The sequence below is a fragment of the Cyprinus carpio genome, chromosome A8, assembly GCF_018340385.1.
Source record: "Cyprinus carpio isolate SPL01 chromosome A8, ASM1834038v1, whole genome shotgun sequence".
NCBI classification, from domain to species: Eukaryota; Metazoa; Chordata; class Actinopteri; order Cypriniformes; family Cyprinidae; genus Cyprinus; species Cyprinus carpio.
Window position 1 is genome coordinate 23733029 of NC_056579.1, and position 23079 is coordinate 23756107.

Consider the following 23079-nt stretch of genomic DNA (forward strand, 5'->3'; position numbering starts at 1 on the left):
TTTATTCATGTATTGTTTTGTCTCTTTCTTTTTTATATCATTGTATTATATTTTGTTATTATTTAAATGCATATCTATATCACATGGGACCAATTTTAGATAAATATTTGGTTTTGTTGAATTGTGCTTAAAGCTGAAGTGTGTTTTATTTTGTCATCATAAAAACTATTTTTTATTTAATTTTAATATGAAGATACTTTACGCCATTTGTATGTTGATTTCCCCAAAAGTATAAATACCATGTCACTGATTTAGCTTTGACACAGCTAAACACAGAATTGACTGTGTTCTGATCAATGGCAGACAATAATTAGTGGCACTGGTTCTGACTCCAGTCACCCACTGCTCTGCACATTTTGTTTGTCTCCCTTATTTATCGACAATCATCAGCTCATTAGGAGAGAGATCCATGGCACAAGTAGTACAGATAAAATTCAAAATGTCATCAGTGGGTATTTTGACCTTTGGTCTACGTTTGTGCTGTAGACAATGTGCACATGTATTACATTGTATTTTTCCTTTTTGTTTTGCTGTAAATGTGCTATGTATTTCATTGTATTTCATTCGTGTGCAAAAATATTACTGTATTTTGTTGGTCTTGATGGCATTCATTATACATTTTATGTAGTATCATTGTTTATTTTTTAATCTCTAAAAGCATTTTAATTGTCATTATAGCCCTATTTATATCTCTTTTTTTCTGCTTGCCATGTGCTTCCAGAAAATTCTGAGGTGCAGAGTCTAACTCCATCCCTGAACATCTCATGTCTGGAATCCATTACTGAGGAATTTCAGGAGAGCAGTCCTTTGACCTCCACACAAAATCCTGTGGATACCTCACCACATTGTCCCTCCACTACATTTTCTTCACCATCCACAGCAATAACAACATCTTCCAATGGGGAAAATCTCAGCCCTTTGAAAAAAAATGAAGACATTGTGGAATCATTTGCACTAACTCAGAGTATTGGTCCATATAACACCAATGGCAAGGATTCCGAGATCAGCCACATCAACTCTTCACTTTCCACAAATTACCTTGACATTGGATGTGTTACGCCCCCATTGCCAGACAAGGAAAATGGCGAGGTTATGCAAAAAGCAGTCTTTGACCCCAACATTGCTGAAATAAAAACAGGACAGACTCCAGAGATAGATGTTGTAAAGGAAAGAGTCGCCATTCAGAGCTCTCAAAGAATTCAGCCGTTGAAGGGGGTGTTTGACAGAGACATTGGACGAAGCATGCAAACTGGTCTGAGGACCCCTGTCAGAAGGACCAAAAGTGAAGGACAAATGAAGGCAGTAAAAAAAGCAGACAGCCCATCAGTGGTCCCTGAAGTCTCTACTGACGCCACTTTAAACGACAGGCTTTGGAGCAAACTCGACCCCAGCAGCCATCGGGATAGTGTGTCATCGTCTTCCAGCATTTCATCCAATGACACTGTGATTGATTTGTCCTTGCCTAACCTTTCCAGGAAGAGCCTTACCTGTCTTAGTGCTGCCCGGGACTACCCGGACAACCAAGTATCGCTGGCCAATAGGACCAGCCAGCCTCGGTCGGCCATTGCAGCATGCAACGTCTCGCGTGTCAGCAAGAGCAAGTCCAACCCCAACCTGCGGGATGGTGAGATGTGTGAGCCAGAGGATGAGTTACAGCCCAGGCCTCTAGTGGTGGACAAAGATCCCATCCGGCCCATGCAGAGGCGCCACACATGGAGCAGGTTGTACATGGAGGGCTTAAAGCAGTCATCCATGCTCGCTGCTTCTGCTGGCTCCAGAAGGTCAACCACCCCCTCGGCAAAAGACATGGACAGCTGCTCGAAATCCAAGAGTCTTGGAGATCTCACTTCAGACGACATCTCCTGTAATTTTGAGAGCAAGTATCGCAGCATTAGCCGCAGTTTCATTGTGAGGCCAAGCCGCCAACAAGGGAAAACTCTTAGAAAACCCCAGAATGACCTAACAGAGCAGCTCAAGAGGCTCACCGATGTGGAACCCCTCTCTAGCAAAGACTTTGCTCAATGCAGGAACGATTCTGAAGTGGTCCGGGAAGAGGAGGAGATGCCCCCTTTGCGGAGGAGTTCCTCACGGAGTCAGAGCCGGGTGAGATACATCGCTAACCGTGCCAGGCAGGCCCAAGAGAGGCAGCGGCTACAAAGCCTGACTAGTATTTCTGGGAGCCCTATCGAAGAGCGTGGCAATCCTGAAGGAGCTTGTAGTGTACCCCACAGTCCCTGTGCTAGCTTGGACCTTTTGAGCCAACTTCCACCAGGACCGCCCCAACAAAACCCCCTGAGGCCAGACAATGAGGCCTTATTTATGCTCAGGCTGTAAAGGGGCAAGAATGTGTTGAATTCTTTTTGTGGGGAGTGAACGAACACAAGGTGGCCAACCTCCACCTGTCATTCATTAAGATATTCCAATGGAGATGTTGAGTAGTCAAACATTTCTTATCTGCACCTATTGTACTACACCTTCCATTCTGGATTGACAAAAAAAGTTGAAAAGCACACTTTTTTTACATTTCCATTGCTGACCTACTCCCCACCCTGAATAATGAGCCGTTAAAGGAGATAAAATGCTAAGCTTTAAACTTTAAATTGGATGCAACAGTTTGCTAGTTTGTACAAATTATTTGTAAATGTGCATGCGTGTGTTTCAAAAAAGCCAAAGGTGCAAAACCAGAGGATTTTTTTTTTAATTGTGTATAAAAATATACAACATTTCACATAGAAATTATTACAAACGGTCTAAAATTAGATTATGTTTGTGGCATTTGTGGTACTGGAAAGGTTTATTTTTTATTTTTTTTTTTTTTATGCAGCCTAGTGCAGCAATAGATAAAAATGTAAGCACTACTGATTCACCACAGTGATTCCCTGTAATCAAAAGTTTATTAGTCTGCAGCCAAAATACAGATGAATTTGTTTGTGTTGTTAATGGTATGATAACAAATTTTGTAACCAAGCATGGGATGTATTTGTCACAATAATTTATCGTCCCTTGAAACTAAAATAGTTTTAGATATAGTAATATTACTGACTGCTATATTCTGTTGTTTTAGTTTTTAATTTAGTAAAATTATAACTTACAGTATGTTCTTTAGTTTAGTTACTAATGAAGTGTAGCTCTAAAAATATGGTAATTCATATAAAAATTGCATATCTTCACTTTATGTACAGCTGTTTACCTTTTGAAATTGTATTGTATATCACTTGATTTTATTATTTCTGCCATGATCTACTGTATTTTTATGTTTCAAAGATTTTATGATTTAAAAATGCACAGTCTATTAGAGTCTAGTATGCAATTATGTAGATGTTATTCAATGTCATTGTCCTAAGTACACTAATATGTTTTATTACTTTTTTTTAAAGAATGCTACCCAGTAACAGGGGAATAAATTTTTACCATCTACATCCTTCTTTTTACTGTATTCTTGTATCTGAAGTTAACAAACACAACTGTTTCACTTTCCAAGCTTTGAAGATATATCACTTTTCTTAATATTCCTCTATTTGTTAGCTTATTAGTCTATTATTAGTCTGATAACACCTTTAACTTTGAGACTGTATGGTGAAAAGTCAGCAGTTTATATGATTATAATTCTATGGATGATTGGATTACACAAATTGTAAATCTTTCATTTACTCATGGAATGTTCCCAAATGTGTGGAAATTAGCTGCTGTAATGAGGTGATCGCCTATCCACCTGCAGCTACAGACCTATTAGCATTTTGCCGGTGGTTTTCAAGGTGGCCAAAAAACTTGTTGCAGAACAAATGATAAATCGGTTTCTGTACTAATCACTCAGCCAGTTGCTATTTTATATATATTTTTAAATATTTTAGAATCATAGAATCATTTAGAATCATTTTAGAATCATATTTAACACATCGGACTCAGTTGGTTAGAGTGAAGAATCATCAATCAGGTGTTATTTACTTAGCAGGTGTCCCGCAGGGTTCGATCTTGGGCCCACTTTCATTTTCTCTTCATGAAAATAATTTGCCAAATGTTTGTCTCAATTCCAATATCCAGATGTATGCTGATGATACAGTAGTTTTTGTACATGCCAAAAGTGCAGCTCAAGCAGCTGATCCGCTAACAAACAATGTTAAAGATCACAGAATGGCTAAAACATAATTGCCTACAACTAAATATTTCAAAAACTGTATGCCTGTTTTTCAGTAAATCTAAAAAATTGCCATGCAGAGTCAGATGTAGTTGTAGAGGGGGAGAGACTACAAGCTTTTCCATCTGCCATCAGTTACCATGGACACGCATTAATTAATCACTTTGTTATCACTGTGTATTTTAGTGCCTCTTTGTTCGTCTTCCAGTTGTCCAATATTGTTTGTGCAAAGCACTCTGTCTCACATGCATTTTTTTTTATTATTATTATTAAATATTTATCCTTTTTGTTTTCATCTCCATCTGTCTAAAAATTTGATATTTAGAGAGGTAAAAAGTAGTTTAACAATTAAATCCAACTATGCACTGACTCTCAGATCCCTTGTTTGCAGATTCCCATGTCATTCAACAAAATTGTCCCAAGGTCTGTATCTCAGTATATTCAAAACTCAAGTATAGGGTCATGTTATGGGAATGCTGGAAGCATACATCCAGACCTAAGAGTAATTTGGGGTCACCATTTTACCTATCCTGCATGTCTTTGGATTGTGGGGGAAACCAAAGCACATTTGCAATCACATTTACACATTTTAAGTGTTACGTAATTGTCCAGATATGGCCACTGTAGATATCAATAATATATTAATACTAACTAGATTCTGTTTAGTGTCAGAGCATGACTGGGAATGTCTGAGTAATTGCAAACTGTGTCTTTAAAGCCGACATCTAGATAAAGAAAATGCAGAGGAGCTCTGCCCAAAGATATTGCCCCCTGTGCTGTAATTCTGGCCTATTCTGAGGAGATCTTCTTTTATTTGGCCTCACACTTTCCAACCTCTTTAGCCCTGCACAGAGAACTCCTGTTGAGAAAAAATGTCACAGAATAAAGCCTTCCCCCACAATAGATGTCCAATTAGTTCTCAGACCAAAACACAATTAAAAGATCTTCTGTTCATTCTTTTTTTTTTTCACAGTGCCAGTTTTGACTGGAAATGGTTATTGTCAAGACCCAAGATGTTTTGAGGATTACCCCTTTTTTAACCCTTGATAAGTTCATAAACACCATGACCTATTCATCATCTCTTATGACTGACATGTTGGATAAAAGCTCAGGCATGCCGTGGGCCATGGTTACCAAGAAAACAATGACTGGTAAGACGGACCACAGTCTAATCCTTCTGTGTGACTAAAAAAAACGCCTTGGGATTACCATGACTCTTTGAGTGACAGAGATTGTAGGCTGTTGTCTTTCTAACAAAAGTTCACTTCATTAGGATTCAAACAGCAGAGCCGCTCAATTTGGATGTGTTTATCACAGTGGTTTAGTTTCACTCCAGTTTTCAAGTTGCCGTTTTAGCTTGTCTGTATAGTAGAGCCATGCTGAAGAGGTTGAAAACCCCCTACGTTCATGCCAGGTCCATTCTATGAGGTTATAAATTAGGATTAGGTCATTTAAGATAGGTAAAAAGAAGCCTAACAATAAAATCCAGCTATCCATTGAGTTTTCTATGAGCATCTGTAGAGAATCATTTCTGCACGCTCTGTGTAATGCACTGCCCTCAGATCCCTTGTTTGCAGGATCACATGCTTGTTATTCTTTGTCCAAATTTCAGTCTCCCTCATAGCTTGCCTACCCATAAATCCTTGTGGATTTGTTGTGGCCAGACACAACCAAACACCCCTACCCCCTACACACACACACACACTCAAGAACGTCCCCTGTTCTCTTATTGGCTGTTTTCAGTCTCTTGGGTGTATGTGCAAGCTTTATATAGTGTGCTGCCTCATGCATTGAGCAATAAAAACGTGTGACTACAGTTTGGGTAAGCTTGCCATGTTTTTGCTCATTTATAGCTGCTTAGTAAGTAAAACTGTTTTGTTTAAGCATTTTGATCTTGGTTTTGTCTGTGCTGTACAAGAAAAGAATAATATTTAAAACATTTAAAAGTTACGATGACAGATCTTTAAAGAGATCAGCTGACTTTCAAATGAAAAGTTAATTACACATCTAAAAAGATTCTCGAATAAATAATGTTTTGATAAAACTATGTATATCATTCTAGTGCAAGAAATTGGCAGTAAAATGACTCCATTAGGACTCATCTTGGTCTCATCAGCACTGCTGGCTGGGGTCTGCGCTGCAGGTAACGTCATTACATACTGGTACATCAAACATAGAGAGACCAGAATGTATAGCCATTTAAAAATTGTGTTTTTAAGATAAAGCTTTTTGCTTAGCCTTGTGAAGCTCATACATTGCCTGTATGCATTTTTATCCATTCCTGATATTTTGCTGCAAACAGAAATTTGACTTTTCATACCGGTCAGAGATGGGCAGTATTTTAATGAAATGTATTTAATATATGTGTGTGTGTATAATATTATATTATATTATATTATATTATTTATATTATATTATATTATATTATTTATATTATATTATATTATATTATATTATATTATATTATATATACACATTATATTTTGAGTATTTTGTAATTTGTATTTTGCTGTACAAAAAAACAAAAACAAATCAAATGTAATACTTTGAGAGACAGTATTTTGTATTTTAAATACTTAAAATACTTAACCAAGTAGGTAATTTTATTTTTAGATAGTACAATATCTTTCTTCACCTGTGTTAATAGTACTGCCATCTATCACAGTTTTTGGCTAGATGCAAGTGAATCATATGACATCCTGTTGGATCAATTGGGGAGTCTTAAAGTGCCCCATTATGCCATTTTTACGGTTCCTAATATGGTTTTGGGAGTCTCCTACAATAGGATCATGCATGCAAGGTCAAAAAAAGGCTTTCGTTTTCTCAAAATATGCATTTAATATCAACTCATTTTCCAGCGATTCTCAAACTATTTGTTCGAAGCAGTTCAAAGATTCGGTCTCTCTAAACCCCTCCTTTCTGTGAGCCTGCTCTGCTGGATTGGTCAGAAAGCAGTCATCAGTTTGTGGGTTCTACGGTGTACGCCTATTTCAATAGTTCTGTATTTTGACTATAGAAAATATAAATATATATTATTTATCATAATTACAGGTTGTGATTCAGTGGAGCAGCTGGTCCATATAAACATTATACTGATCCATCTTTCAACAGCAGAGAAGCAGTCATCAGTTTGTGGGTGGGGTCAAGTTACAAGAAGCAGTCATCAGTTTGTGGGTGGGGTCAATTTACAACTTACTCACAACAACAATGTATGATTGCATCATGCAAACTAGAAACTATCATAGCATTAACAAAATTTGTAACTCCTAGCTGTCACAAAAGTGGGATTCGAATTACTAACAACTCATTTCATGAAAGGCAATGAAAGGCAATAATGGAAATGACAATAACTTTTTTATTTATCATGCACTTTAAAGGGTTAGTTCACCCAAAAATAAAAATTCTGTTGTTAATTACTTACAAAAGGCAATAATGGAAATTACATACAGTAATAGGCGCACTTTAAAGGGTTAGTTCACCCAAAAATAAAAATTCTGTTGTTAATTACTTACACTCGTGTCGTTCAGCTCCTGTAATACCTTTGTTCATCTTTGGAAAGCAAATAAAGATATTTTGATGAAATCCGAGAGCTTTCTGTCCATCTACAGCCAGCCATGCAACTTACACATTCAAGGTCCAGAACGGTATAGGAAAGACATCATCAAGTAATCCAATTTTATGAAGCGATGTGAGTGCTTTGTTTGCTCAAAAAACATAATTTACCACTTTATTTATGTAAATATTATCTAAACACATGTGTCATGGTACTCTAGTGAACATTCACTCATGTGCATTGTGTTTACGTGCAAGTCTTCTATTGCGTGAATACAACACAAATGTTAATATATACTCACTCTATCAAATTACACTAATATTAATTTTGTCAGACATTTTTAATTTAGTCTTAGTCTGTTAAATTAGTCTCAGTCTTAGTCCTGTGTCAAATGTACTTTTTAGTTATTATCCTTAGTCAACCCTGTCCTGGTTTTGTTTAGTCAAGCTTTAGTCAACTAAATTTCTGAGCCTTTTAGTCTAGTTTTATTCAATGAGAACTTAGTCACAGTTTAACTTCACTTAGCCATTAGTTTAATATATATAGCAGTGGTGGCCTAATGGTTAGAGAGTCGGATTTGTAACCCAAAGGTTGCATGTTTGAGTCTCGGTACTGGCAGGGATTGTAAGTGGGAGGAGTGAATGGCCAAACCACAATACTCACTACTCGCTGCTGTGTGTGTGCACTTGGATGGGTGAAACGCAGAGCACAAATTCTGAATATGGGACCCCATACTTCACGTCACTTCACGCTACACATCACGTAACTTATTTACTTTTATTTTTACATTATTGTTCTTTCACCTATAAGCACAAATCAATAGAATGTTGGCTCATACACATGGTTTATTTTACCTCATCTAATGTACTGATTTATTATGGGCTATTTAATATATACATGAATATCTAAGACTTAGATATGCATTCTCGCTGTCTACGTTATGAAAACTGTTAAAAACAAACAAAAATATTTTAACATTGACATTCCTGATAGTAATTCCAATAATTCCAAATTGCAAAAAATGTTCTCTCTTAAAACAACAGCGGTTGAGTAAGTGCATTTATTCAGCAACCACAATCGCAAACAAAATAGTTGAGATGACAGACTGGCTGAATGACACTTTCATTTAAGCTGATCTCACATGGAGATCGCTAAACTCCAGCTTAATCCAAGTTCACACTACAAGATTTGCCCGATTTGCAAGTCAACGAGCTTGCCGACAGGTTGGGCTGTAATCATGGGAATATCAGTGGGTGATCAGCACTCTGCAATCTTTATGTGTAAACCACTCAACGACGCATCAAAGTGGCTCGCTGATGCATCATCGACGGCAAACAAATATCTAGCATGCTAATGCTGCATTCAATTTCACACCATGTCGTAATTACTGTGATTTCGAGATCACAACACGTGATGTTCTATTTGGAGCTGTTTCACACCCTTGGACTCTGAACTATCGCAGTAGAGGCTAATGAATCTGAGGTGGTCAGGTGATACAAGTTGTAGCTCTCAGAAAACTCCCAGTTCACAAGTTGTATGAGTTCGACGAAGACATTTTACATGTTGGAATCCCATAATCACAGTAATAACGATATGGCGTGAACGCAGTATCTGGACAGGTCAGCCAACTCAACATTACGTGTTGTCAGGTGTTGCAATGAGCTACAGCCAATGAGAGAGCAAGGCATGGGTTGAGGTCAGCGAAAGCAGTTTTGTCATAGTTTTCGTTAACGGAATGAACACTATGATGCAAATAATATTTTCATTAATAAAGTTGTAATTTTTTATTTATTTATTTATTTATTTTATTTGTTCAAACAAAGCACTTGCGTAGCTTAAAAGTGAGGTTAAACCACTGGAGTCATAGAGAGTATTTTAATGATGTCTTTACTACTATTCTGAGCTTTGAATGTGTAAGTTGCGTTGTTGCCTATGGAGGGACTGAAAACTCACAGATTTCATCAAAAATATCTTCATTCATGTTTGGAAGAGGAATGCAAGTCTTATGAGTGTGAAACAACAGAGCACAAGCAATATGTTGCTGGCTGCAGCTCACTTAGTGCCCACCAGTGTCACTGATGACAAGGGTTTCTGAATTCTACATAGAGCCCTTTAACAGCTACATAATCATCAATTCCAAGAGTTAATCTGTACTGCTGACAGTGAAATAGCTTGAGGCATTCTCTTGAGTAGGACCAGATGTCAGATGTCAATTAGACATTTAGAAGATGTCTTTAAGATGTTTATGATTTAGAATGTATGACATCTGCAAGACATATTTTTTAGAGTGTTTGCTCACCTGCAATATTTCTATAGGACGTCTCCTGTCAGATGTCAAATAGACATTTAGAAGATTTCATCAAAAACTTTAATAATAAGAATGTACACACAACATACATCCCAAATAAGTCTACTTTGCTATCTTACACATCATAAAATTTCAACATAAAGCGATCTTTAACAGACATCTTGCAGATGTACGTGTGCTATCTGGGATAATACATTTTATTGACTGTGGCTAGGGGTTATTGTTTGGCTGGTTAGCATAACCTCATTAGCCCCTGCTGGTTAGTGTGGTAACACCACCCTCTGGGTGGTAAAAGCATACTTCCTATGGGTTTTCATAATGGGGTTTTGAATTTATGAGTAAAACATGGTCTATGGTTAATATATATTGATAATACTTGGACATATTGTTGTACAATTTAAATTACAGACTCATACTAAAAACATTAATTTTGAATGTTTATTTAAAAAAAATATTCAAATGTAATAAGTATCTACATAAGAACATTTGGGGTGTATGTAGTTTACTTTGTACAACAAAATGTTCAAGTATTGTCAAGTTAGCTTTACAACAGACCTTATAGTACTCATCCATAAAAAAAAAAAATTATTGGGAAAAATACTTCTGGAACCAAGTGTGCTAAAAAATATATATATTATATATATATATATATATATATATATGGGGTATATATATACCCATAGGAAAACACATAGAATATATATAAATACCCATCTGAAAATCTCAAGGGAAAATTAGTTGCTTTTGTGAGGTATTTCCAAGCTGTTTCAAGGATTTGGCCCTTTTTTAACCCTTGATGGTTCATAAACACCATGAGCTCTTCATCATCATGACAACTGAAATAATTTCATCAGTGCACATGTGATGTTGTCATTAAAACAAGGTTTTTAATGGTCTAAGGTGAACAGGGTTTAACGGCGCCTATAACCAGACGGTCCATGGACGTGCACCGTCTAAGGCTAAGACAAAGCAGGATGTAGATAGAGCCAATATTAGTCTGACACGGCGTGTCTGAGTCTGAGGCATGGCACTGCGCTGGCAATGTCTCATGACGTCCCGCCAGGCCTGGAGCAGTCAGCATTCAAACCGGAGAACACTGCTGCTATTCACTACAATGAGTGTGATTAATCAATTAGCCACCACTAACCAAGCAGTCACTAATGCGGGGCAGCCCATGACATGACTTCAGTATTGATGGCATGTACGTTTTTCATGGTTTGAATGGGAGGATGAGGGGTGTCAGTGATATGCTGTGACACTGATGGAGGCCTGCTGTGCGCCGCACGGATGAAACTCAGACAACAACACATTCTCACCAAAAACTAGCCAGGCTTGTTCAAGATTGTTTAAGCAGTTTAACTCTAACTTTACATAGAAAACTAGATTAGATACAAATTCTTAATAAAATCAATTTTAAAACTTTGGAAAGACATGATGGTGATATAAAAGTAAGTGATAACAGTCACATACTTTTATATTACCATCATGTCTTTCCAAATTTGTGTAACTTTTTCATATTCTTTTCCATATAATTACAGTGGACAAGGACTAAAGCTTAAAAAGCAACATAATAAAATGAAAATAGTCCATACAAATGGTGCACTATATTTCAAGTCTTCTGAAGTCATGTCATAGCTTTCTGTGAAAAACACTTTTAATACAGATTTGTTAGATTTGACTAAAAATCTTGGGCTGTTAGCCAGTGTAATCTGACTCATCGAGTGAACTGTTGAATCGGTGAAAAAAATCATGTTTAATAGCCAAAGGATCATATTCACTACCCATAATCTACCAATCAGAGAAATTGCTGTTACCATGGTAACACTAATTGTGCCTAAAAGGATGTTGTTCACTTATTCCCATGAGTTGTTGCAAATAACATAATTGAGTATACTCTCAAACAGACTACATATTTGTACACACTAGTATTAGTATTATATGTGTACATGTGAAAACAATTCCTTTACTTGATCAAAGACATCTTAATTTAGGAATTCATTGTTATACTTGACGCATTCAAGCAACAATACTTTGATTCATGATTAGATTCACATACATATTCATGCATCTTTCAGCATGTCTGCTGGTTAATGTGAACTGGTCTGCATTGAAAAACAAGATCAAAACAATAAAGAGAGCAACTCCCAAGTGGATTCAGATGCCGCAGCCAGACGAGTGGGGCACTTTCCCATCATTTTGTAAGCGCTTTCTTTAGAGAGTCACTGGAACTTTCTCAAACTCTCACCGCATCCGTTCCGCTGCAGGAGGCAGTGCACACTCAACAGCAAGCTTTTGTTTATTTCCAACGATCTCCTTTTAAGTCTCATTTAGTCAGTGCAAGATTAGTGGCCATGAGGCGACCGTATCACCATCTCTCTGTAGCACAAGTGGGCCATTGTCTGCATCTGCTAAATTTGGGAATATAAGTGGTTGTTTGAAGAAGAGTGCAAAGTACATCTCAGCGTGACAGAATGCTTCATTAGCAACCAGGAATGCCATCCAAGTGCTCTGCCCTTGTCAAATTGAGACAAGCAGTGTTTTTTCCCTGGTCCTGTTTCTACTCACTGATTTGAAAATTGGATTAGCTCACCAAAAAAACCCTAACATCTAACAGCCAATTAGAGACAAGAAGAAAATCATATTGTGTCATACAAATATAGAATAATTAGTAAGGTTTCTAAGTCAAGCATCACTTTTACTAACACTCATACTTAGGGTTAAGGATTTGTTCAAATCAGTGACCCAAAGGGATAGTTCACCCAAAAATGTAAATTCTGTCATGATTTACTCAACCTCAAGTTGTTCCAAACCTGTATGATTTTCTTTCTTCTGCTGAACATAAAATATTTTAAAGAATTGTGTTTTTTTTCCATACTACAGAAGTTAAAACTGTTTGGTTTCCCACATTCTTCTAAAGACTGAGCCGACCATTCAATCTGATCTCTGTAGTAGTAAAGAGTTAGTGGACGATTCTTTTGGATTTGTAACTAGTTGAATTAAATGTTGTTTTGTATTTTAGGACCACAAGTATTAAAAGTTACAACCATCAAGGTAAGTTAAATTAATTCCATCTGGGCCACCCATTTATGTATGTAATGATCTGTAACTAAATCACGTTTTGGGTTGATACTTACTCACAATCCCATGCAGGAAGAACCATATGCAATGTCCAAAGGCTCTGAACTGGAGGGCTTCTGCATTGACCTGCTGTCAGCTGTTTCCAAGAAATTAGATTTTAAGTATGATATTCAGCTCGTTAAGGACAGCCGTTATGGAAAAACAGATGACAGTGGCAACTGGAACGGCATGATTGGAGAAGTTGTCAGAGGGGTGAGTATCATAAATTTTTTTGGGTTAAGTAGTCAGTGTTAAAATGTTGCAACCTGCAAATCATTATCTTCATACATCTTGTAATGCATGGTTTTGCTAATAAAGCACACAACAAGGATTCCACAAAAGGAGTCTATTTATTAAAGATAAAACTGTAAGCAACAAACAGGTGATCGCAGGAGGAGTTACACAAACAATAAAGATAAATGAGTTCAGACAGAAAACTAAGGAGAACTCAGGGCTTAAATAGACAGATGATGATGAAATACAATTCTGAAGATTTCATTTTTATGAAACATTATTTTTACTTATTTCTTTCTGCTATAATGTTGAAAAGTTTTGAAAGAAATACTTTTATTCAGCAAGGGCGCATTTGATTGATCAAAAGGGACAGTAAAAACATGTATAATGTAACAAAACATTTAAAAAGTTATTAAGCATAACAATGTATATTGAGCAGCAAATCGGCATATTAGAATAATTTCTGAAGGATCATGTGTCACAAGACTGGAGTAATGATGCTGAAAATTCATCTGTATGCATCATACAGATCAATGATATTTGAAAATATATTCAAATAGAAAGATAATTTTAATTGTAAAATAAATCACAGTTGCTTTATTCATTCATTTTCTGTATTTATACTTAAATATGCTCTTTATTATTTCAATTTGATTCATTTACTTCTGTGTTTGTCATATGAAAATGCAATTCAAGCATCTGTTTCTGCCAAATCTTGCCTGCATGTATGATGCAAAAGTATCCAAAGAAACCCTGTTTGTGTGTGTTGCTCACAAACTTCTACAGGAAGCAGACATCGCTGTGGCTCCTCTAACTCTTACAGCTAAACGTGAGGCAGCTGTGGACATGACCAAACCCTTTATGCAGACGGGTCTTAGTTTCATCCTGAGGAAAGACTTAGCTTCTGATGACTCGCAGTTCCTCAGCCTTCTGAACCTGTTCTCCACTGAGATGTGGATGGGTGTACTGGTCGCCTACCTGCTGACCTCCGTCTGCATCTTCTTAGTGTCGCGGTAAGAGTGGGATCGTAAAACCAAGGCAATTTGAAATGTAGGATGGTATTTACATGCTATTCCAAGGTGTTTTTAAAGAATTAACATGATATACAAAAAATTTGACGAACTAAATTATTATAATTAATTTTTTTTTTCAGAATTAGCCCGTGTGAATGGGAGCAACCAGATACAGAAAAGAATATCTTCACGCTCTCACACAGTTTTTGGTATACCGTAGGAGCACTGACTCTTCAAGGTAGCGTATAATAATCATGGTTGTGAGCATTTACACCCACACAGACTTCAAAACAACTTAGCGGATGTTTACCTAGTATAGCATACTTGTGAAGCAGAGCAATCGAATACAAGTCCCTTGAAACATGAGTCACAATAAATAAACAAGCTAAATGGTACGGTTGCTTCATCAGATCTCATGTTTAAGAGGGGTCTGTGATGATGTTTCCTGCCCGTTTCTTCACTCTGGAGTTGTACAAGTCCTGAAGTTTGGGCAGGTGCACACCTATTATTCTTATATCTGATTTGCTGGCTGACCCAAATTCAAGACAGTTATAGAAGTGGACAGAACTGACTCAGTAGCAGCTGAGTAAAACTGACATCTGCGCCTGTGAAAGATTTAACTTTTTCAGTTGATGAAGGAAGTACAGCCTCTGCAGGGCCTTTTTCGCAATGGAGTCTATGTGAGTGTCCCAATTCAAGTCCTGAGAGATGGTGGTGCCCAGGAATCTGAATGACTGCCACAGTGCTGTTCATGATGGTTGGGGGGACTGCAGGGGATCATCTCCACTGTTTTGAGTGTGTTGAGCTCCAGGTTGTTGTGACTGCACCAGAACTGCCAGCTGCTCAATCTCTTGTCTGTAAGCAGACTCGTCGCCGTCCTGGATGAGACCGATGACTGTGGTGTCATTTGCAAACTTCTGGAGCTTGAGAGAGGGGTTTTTAGAGGTGCAGTCATTTGTGTAGAGGGAGAAGAGCAGTGGGGAGAGCACACACCCCTGAGGAGCTCCAGTGCTGATGGTGCGGGTGTTGGATGTGAGTTTTCCCAGCCTCACTGTCTGTCAGGAAGCTGCCGATCCACCAGGTGACTTTAACTAGATGAAGGTGGGCACAGACAGCTGTGTCAGTTTAATCAGGAGGATATCTGGGATGATGTTGTTAAAAGCGGAGCTGAAGTCCACAAGCAGCATCCTTGCATAACTCCCTGTTTTGTCCAGATGTTGGAGGATGTAGTGCAGTCTTACTGTATGTTGACTGCATCATCCACAGACCTGTTAGTCGTGGCCAAAAGTTTTGAGAATTACATAAATATTGGAAATTGGAAAAGTTGTTGCTTAAGTTTTTATAATAGCAATTTGCATATACTCCAGAATGTTATGAAGAGTGATCAGATGATTGCATAGTCCTTCTTTGCCATGAAAATTAACTTAATCCCAAAAAAAAAACCTTTCCACTGCACAGTTCATTAAAGGACCTGCTGAGATCATTTCAGTAATCTCTTGTTAACTCAGGTGAGAATGTTGCACGAGCACAAGCTGGAGATCATTATGTCAGGCTGATTGGGTTAGAATGGCAGACTTGACATGTTAAAAGGAGGGTGATGCTTGAAATCATTGTTCTTCCATTGTTAACCATGGTGACCTGCAAGAAAACGCATGCAGCCATCATTGCGTTGCATAAAATGGTTTCACAGGCAAGGATATTGTGGCTACTAAGATGCACCTAAATCAACAATTTATAGGTTCATCAATAACTTCAAGGAAAGAGGTTCAATTCTTGTAAAGAAGGCTTCAGTGCATCCAAGAAAGTCCAGCAAGCGCCAGGATCGTCTCCTAAAGAGTGCAGAGCTTGCTCAGGAATGGCAGCAGGCAGGTGTGAGCGCATCTGCACGCACAGTGAGGCGAAGACTTTTGGAAGATGGCCTGGTGTCAAGAAGGGCAGCAAAGAAGCCACTTCTCTCCAAAAAAAAACATCAGGGACAGATTGATCTTCTGCAGAAAGTATAGTGAATTGGACTGCTGTGGACGGGGGCAAAGTCATATTCTCCGATGAAGCCCATTTCCGATTGTTTGGGGCATCTGGAAAAAGGCTTGTCTGGAGAAGAAAAGGTGAGCGCTACCATCAGTCCTGTGTCCATGCCAACAGTAAAGCATCCTGACACCATTCATGTGTGGGGTTGCTTCTCATCCAAGGGAGTGGGCTCACTCACAATTCTGCCCAAAAAACACAGCCATGAATAAAGAATGGTACCAAAACACCCTCCAGCAGCAACTTCTTCCAACAACCCAACAACAGTTTGGTGAAGAACAATGCATTTTCCAGCACGATGGAGCACCGTGCCATAAGGAAAGAGTGATAACTAAGTGGCTCGGGGACCAGAATGTTGAAATTTGGGGTCCATGGCATGGAAATTCCCCAGATCTTAATCCCATTGAGAACTTGTGGGTCAATCCTCAAGAGGCGGGGGGACAAACAAAAAACCCACTAATTCTGACAAACTCCAAGAAGTTATTATGAAAGAATGGGTTTGCTATCAGTCAGGATTTGGCCCAGAAGTTGATTGAGAGCATGCCCAGTCGAATTGCAGAGGTCCTGAAAAAGAAGGGCCAACACTGCAAATACTGACTCTTTGCATATATGTCGAATAAAAAGCCTTTGAAACGTATGAAGTGCTTGTAATTATATTTCAGTACATCACAGAAACAACTGAAACCAAGATCTAAAAGCAGTTTAGCAGCAAACGTTTTGAAAAACGAATATTTATGTAATTCTCAAAACTTTTGGCCACGACTGTATGTTGACTGCATCATCCACAGACCTGTTAGCTTGGTAAGCAAACTGCAGGGGGTCCAGTAAGGGTCCAGTAATGTCCTTCAAGTGGGCCAACACAAAAGACTTCATGACCACAGACGTTAAAGCAAAAGGTCTGTAGTCATTTAGTCCTGTTATTTTTGGTTTCTTTGGTACAGGGATGATGGTGGAGCGTTTGAATCAGGAGGGGACTTCACACAGCTCCAGTGATCTGTTGAAGATCAGTGTGTGAAGATGGATGACAGCTGGAAAGCACAGGCTTTGAGGCAGGCTAGAGAGAAACCGTCTTTGGCTTTCCTTATCTTCTGTTTCCTGAAGTCTTTGCGTACATCATCTTCACAGATCTTATGTGCAGGCTGAGAGGCAGTGGGGGGAGGGAGGGGAAGGGTGTTGATGGCTGTGTTGTGAGACGGTCGGAGCTGGTGTGGGGTGTGAGACCAGGCTTTTCAAACCTGCAGTAAAACTAATTCAAACCGTCGGCTAAAAGTTGATTCTCCACAGTGCTGGGGGATGGGGTCTTGTAGCTGGTGATGCTTTCATGCCCTTCCACACTAATGCAGGGTCGCTGCCTGCAAACTGTTTTTTCAGCTCTTCAGAGAATCTTCTCTTAGCTATTTGTACAAGGCTTTGTCTCCACTCATGTAGGCATCCCCTTTGGCCTGGCAAAGTTGTTTGAGTTTTTCACTGAACCAAGGTTTGTCATTGTTAAATGTTAAATATGTCCTGTTTGGAACACACATGTCCTCACGGAGACTGATGTAGGATGTCACGGTGTCAGTGAGCTCATCCTGAGCTGTGGCTGCAGCCTCTAAAACACTCCAATCAGTGCAGTTGAAGCAGGCTTGTAAATCCCGCTCTGCTTCATTAGTCCACCTCTTTACAGATCTCACTACAGGCTTAGTCGATTTAAGTTTCTGCTTATAGGCTGGTAGAAGATGAATACACAATAGAGCATTCATTTTTAGCACCACTCACCAGACTTTTCATTTCTGAACTGCCGTGATTTTGCCAAGTAAGACAATCTTTTGTTGATTCCTGGAACAACATTACTGTCCAAAACCAAAGACCTACCTAACCCTACCCTTGATTTATTACTCATTATAATTTATCCCTGAAATCAGAGGTAAATGAGCTGAATAACAAGAGTGTCGAAACATTTAACCCTGGTTGTAAGCCTAAAACTGACATTTCCTGTAAACTTATCCCTCAACTCTGATTAGTTGATTGGAATGTTGATCCAGAAATATGCTGTACTTGGTGAAATCACGTTCACCCTTAATATGTACAACAACCAAGGTAAAAAACATTGCCATGTTTATGTCTGAGATAAAACTGAACATGCTTTTAGCGCCACTCCCTGGACATTTCACTCTTTAAGTGTCAAAACATGCAAAAAAAAAAAGAAAAATTATTTATATGTATATATATATATAATATATATATATATATATATATATATATATATATATATATATATATATATATATATTTTTGACGAAATGTTGACATGTTCTGCAGTGATTTGTAGTTTATTAAAAATTAAAAGTTCATTATAAATTTTGCCATAGGTGCTGGTCCTCACCCCAAGGCTCTTTCGGGACGGGTCATTACCTCTATCTGGTGGCTGTTTTCATTAGTGCTGCTTGCATGTTTCTTTGCCAACCTCAGTTTATGGCTGCATTCAGACAACCAGCAACAGTCAATCAAGAGCTTTGAAGACCTCGCTAATCAAAACTTGATTGAGTATGGCACCATTAAAGATTCTTCCTCTTTTGCCTTCTTCAAGGTAAGACACAGCATTTTGTTAATACAATCAAAATATTCATTTAATTAAAATATTATTATTAAAACTGGCATAATATTGGAAGACAAATACAAAAAAATCTACAAGAGTTTCATTGTAGGGTTTGTCAAAAAGTGAACATTCTGTCATCATTTGCTAATGTTGTTCCGAACCAATAAGACTTGCATTTATCTTCTGAACACAAACAAACATTTTTAATATCCTCTCATCCTTTTTTGCCTAGGTTATCAACATTAATCAAAATGTACATCATAAAAGTAAAATATATGAATCAAGCGATTTAATCTAAGTCTTCCAAAGTGACATGATCACTTTATATGATAAACAGATTTAATTTAGTCTTTTATTCACATATAAACATTGATCAATGCACATACTTTGAGCACATCAAATTTGGTCAACAGCAGCTCAACTTACTTGATGTGTCTGTTCATCATATAAAATTAATGTGTCTCTTCTAAAGGCTTAGATTGATATTGATTACTTTTATGATGTCTTTATGCACTTATTGATGCTTGAAAAAAGTTAAAGGGTTAGTTCACCCATAAATTACTCACCCTTAAGGCATCCTAGGAGTATATGACTTTATTCTTTCAGACGAATCCAGTCAGGAGGGGGGGGGGGGGGTGGGGGGTGAACAAAGGCCCCCTGTAGCAAATCGATCTGTTTTTGTAAGAAAATTATCCATATTCAAAACTTAATAATCACTTTAATGTAGCTTGCGCCAACAGTCGTACACAGAAGCAGTTCCAGGAGCATGACGTATTGAGGTTGGTGTTGCGTATGCGCCGGTGAGTCTCGTGAAACCAACATTTATTAACAGGACCAAAGGAAGCAAAGTTTTCTTACTTCAGCAAAGAAAAACCAGTCTCCTCTTGGCTTATATCGAAATCCTCTGACTTTCTTCTTTACAAATCCTAGCTTTGTACTTCTAATTAGTGACCGTTGTTTTGATCTCTCCTCTGCGCTTCCGTGTGCGTCACTTTTGAGCAGCGCATGCACAACTCTGACCTCATACGTCATCCACCCGGAGCTGCTTCTGTTTACAACAGTGAGCACAAGCTAGATTAAATTGATTATTGCGTTTTAAATATGGTTATTTTTCTATGGACTTTTTTTGTATAGAGAAAAAAGTAATTTTCTGTCTATTAACAACTATATAAGTAATGCAACTTCAAATCTACATTTTGTGCAAACTGATCTAGATCTAAATCTTGTATCATTTAATGTCAGTTGGTCATGCACCCATATGACAGCATCGACAATAATTTACCCTTATCTGCCTTTGACCAGAACTCAAACAACCCAACATACCACAGAATCTATGAGCACATCAAGAATGCCCAGAGCTATTCACTCAATGCAGAAGAAGGTTTCCGCAGGGCTCTGAAAGGCAACTATGCTTTCATCGGCGAATCTGTGTCCCTTGACCTGGCAGTGGCGAGATACTGTAACCTCACGCGCGCCCCAGAAATCATCGGCATGAGGGGGTACAGCATCGCTGCTCCTTTAGGTAAGTCTCAAAATACTAATTTTTAGACAAAGTACCATGATGATTTATGGTTTTGTGTCCCATTTTAGTAATACTTACTACCATTCATGTACCATGTAAACATAGTGTACCATTCATGTAAACATGGTACATGAATATTGTAATGAGTCAGTACTATGATATAGCATAGTACCACCACAGTACTTCCTGAAAGGATGGTACCATCATAGTACTCACCAGCTATGTATGTGTTTGTTCATGTCCTCAGGCTCTCCTTTGGTGAAAAACCTAAGTGTTGCCATTCTGCAGCTGAGCGAGTCTGGTGAGCTGGATTATTTCCGCAGTAAGTGGTGGGCCAGCAGTTGTATTGCAAAAAATGGCAAGAGTGCTCCACTGAAGCCCGCCAGTCTGAAAGGAATCTTCTTATTACTGGCACTCGGTCTGGGACTGGGGCTATTCTTGGCTCTAATGGAACTGGCAGCCAAATCACACAAAATAGCTAACACTCAGCAGGTGAGTCCAATATATTGATGTAGGGTCTGTCTATCTATCTATCTATCTATCTATCTATCGTTATCTCTATCTATCTGTCTATCTATCTAGTTTTCTGACTATCTATCTGTCTATCTAGAGTCCTTTGGTTTGTTTGAGTGCTTTGTTTTCTGAAAATAGATCAATGTACTAAACTGACTTGAGACAGTTACACATATACACACACACACGGTAGACACACATATTTTGAAAATGAAAATGACCTCATTTCTTACAGAAATCCTGCTGCTCTGTGATGTCTACTGAACTCAGTCAGCGCTTCAGAGGTGGAGAGCTGATGACACCGGAACCCTCTGAGAAAAACAAAGCCTAAAAAGCAAAGCCCCAACAAAGCACTGACACATATGCATTTAATCACTTAATTTTAATTATGTCCACAAAAAAGCTATTAACTACTAACAAAACTGGGAGGGTGAAACTCATGAAAACATTTAATTTGTTGTACATATTTAAAAACCATGGGGGGGGGGGGGTCATGTACACCACTGATTGAGAGAAAATATACAGTATTACCCAAAAATTTGAGAATGCCCTAAATTCTGACCAAACTGAGATATTCAACCTGCTCATTTCTAGATTACTAAGATCAGCACTTTCCCTGTTTCTATAGCAGAACAATGTGTACCATGAGTTAAACTGTGATATTACTAAAATGTTAGTGAAAATTGCATACAGTTTGAATGTTTTCCTTTATTTCTATTATAATTAAATGATGCATGCAAAATTTCTCCCATGACTAACTATATATATACAGTACCTTGAGAAAAACCCAATTCCTTATTTTGGGTGTCATTGCTTTATTGTAGAGAATTTTCTTAACCAAAATAAAAAGCTAAAATATGCTGTCTGCATATTTAATACTTGTTTACACTATTACTTTTTGTGTATTAATAATTGCACCTTCAATCATTTTTACCAGTCTTTTGGACTAAGTAGTCTACCTCTATCTGTTCTTAACAGATTTGCTCCATGTTTTTGGAGGGTTAGTGAGAGGACACTTCAAAACATGCCACTGATTCTCTATGAGATCAGATTTTGACCTAATCATTGCTACAGTATACACCTTGATATTCACCTGTCTTGTTTTTGAACCACTCCAGCGTTTATTCAGTGTTTGGGATCAATTTCTTTGCAAGCTTCAATTCTGTAGCCGAATTAAAAAGGTTTCTTGCAGTATTTCACTATATTTTGCATCATCCATTCTTCATTTCTAAAAAGAAAGTCCAGTCCCTAAAGAGGAAACAGTAGCTCCAAAGCATGATGTTAGCACCGCAGTACTGCACAGCTTTATTGACCTGTGGCCACTGGGCTGCAAGAATAAGATTTACGGCACACATAACGCTTTGAATTTGAAGTAAAAAGTCCTATCTTTGTCTCATTCGACCACAAAATCTTTTCCCACACTGAACTAAATCACTGTTTTCTTGGCAAATTCACATGGTTCTTTCTGAGTAATGGCATCTTTGTGCCAGCCTCTCATAGGAGTGTTGGTCGAGTGGGACCCTGTTGAATTCTGCAGCTCTTTCAAGTGAACATTGGCCTCTCTGTGGCTTCTCCCACAAGTCTCCTTGATCAAGCGGTGAGAAAGGGCGTTTTTAGGCCAACAGTGCGACACAAGAACATTACAGCACTTCGATATTATGCTGTACCAAATTTATGTATCAGTTTCATGTTAACCCTGACTCTTGGAACACTCTTTGGTCCTTATTTGCATGATTTGCATGCTAGTTATTATATTTTATTTTTTTAATTTCACAGATGCCAATTGTAAAACTGCTGTCTGCTGTATAAGGGTTTTCATTACTGTACAACAGCTTCTGTAATGGTGGGGCTATACAGCAGAAATACCACATAATTTTCCCTTTTGGGAATTTTTAATTAATTATTACAATTATTTGAATAAAAAAATTATATCATTAAAATATTTCGTGAATTGATGTAATTACCCTATTAGAATATCAATGTGAGATTTATAGAAAAATATAAAATAAGGTTTGATTAAATTATTATATAGTTATTGAATTATTATTTTTAAAAAGACTGGGTTAATTATTTCATTATTT

At 37.8% G+C, this 23079-nt stretch overlaps 2 protein-coding genes across 7 annotated transcripts in view; both read left to right on the top strand.

The window, feature by feature from the left end:
* LOC109085880 (1-phosphatidylinositol 4,5-bisphosphate phosphodiesterase eta-2-like) overlaps nt 1–3417 on the top strand; it is a 110032-nt gene extending 106615 nt beyond the window's left edge. For 5 of the 6 annotated variants that reach the window (XM_042762889.1, XM_042762888.1, XM_042762891.1 and 2 more), the window contains one exon: nt 722–3417. In XM_042762889.1, the coding sequence (XP_042618823.1) occupies nt 722–2334 (1613 nt within the window). In that variant the 3' untranslated portion in view covers nt 2335–3417. The remainder of the gene's footprint in view (nt 1–721) is intronic. The other variant, XM_042762892.1, reaches the window with a different exon arrangement.
* A 2425-nt stretch (nt 3418–5842) lies between these two features.
* Nucleotides 5843–21858, top strand: LOC109094488 (probable glutamate receptor). The gene is made up of 10 exons (XM_042762896.1): nt 5843–5957; nt 6198–6278; nt 13016–13047; nt 13147–13326; nt 14134–14360; nt 14501–14598; nt 18737–18954; nt 20266–20485; nt 20733–20977; nt 21234–21858. The coding sequence occupies exons 2-10, from the start codon at nt 6218–6220 to the stop codon at nt 21327–21329; spliced, it is 1377 nt and encodes a 458-aa protein (XP_042618830.1). The 5' UTR covers nt 5843–5957; nt 6198–6217; the 3' UTR covers nt 21330–21858.
* The last annotated feature ends 1221 nt before the right edge of the window (nt 21859–23079 follow it).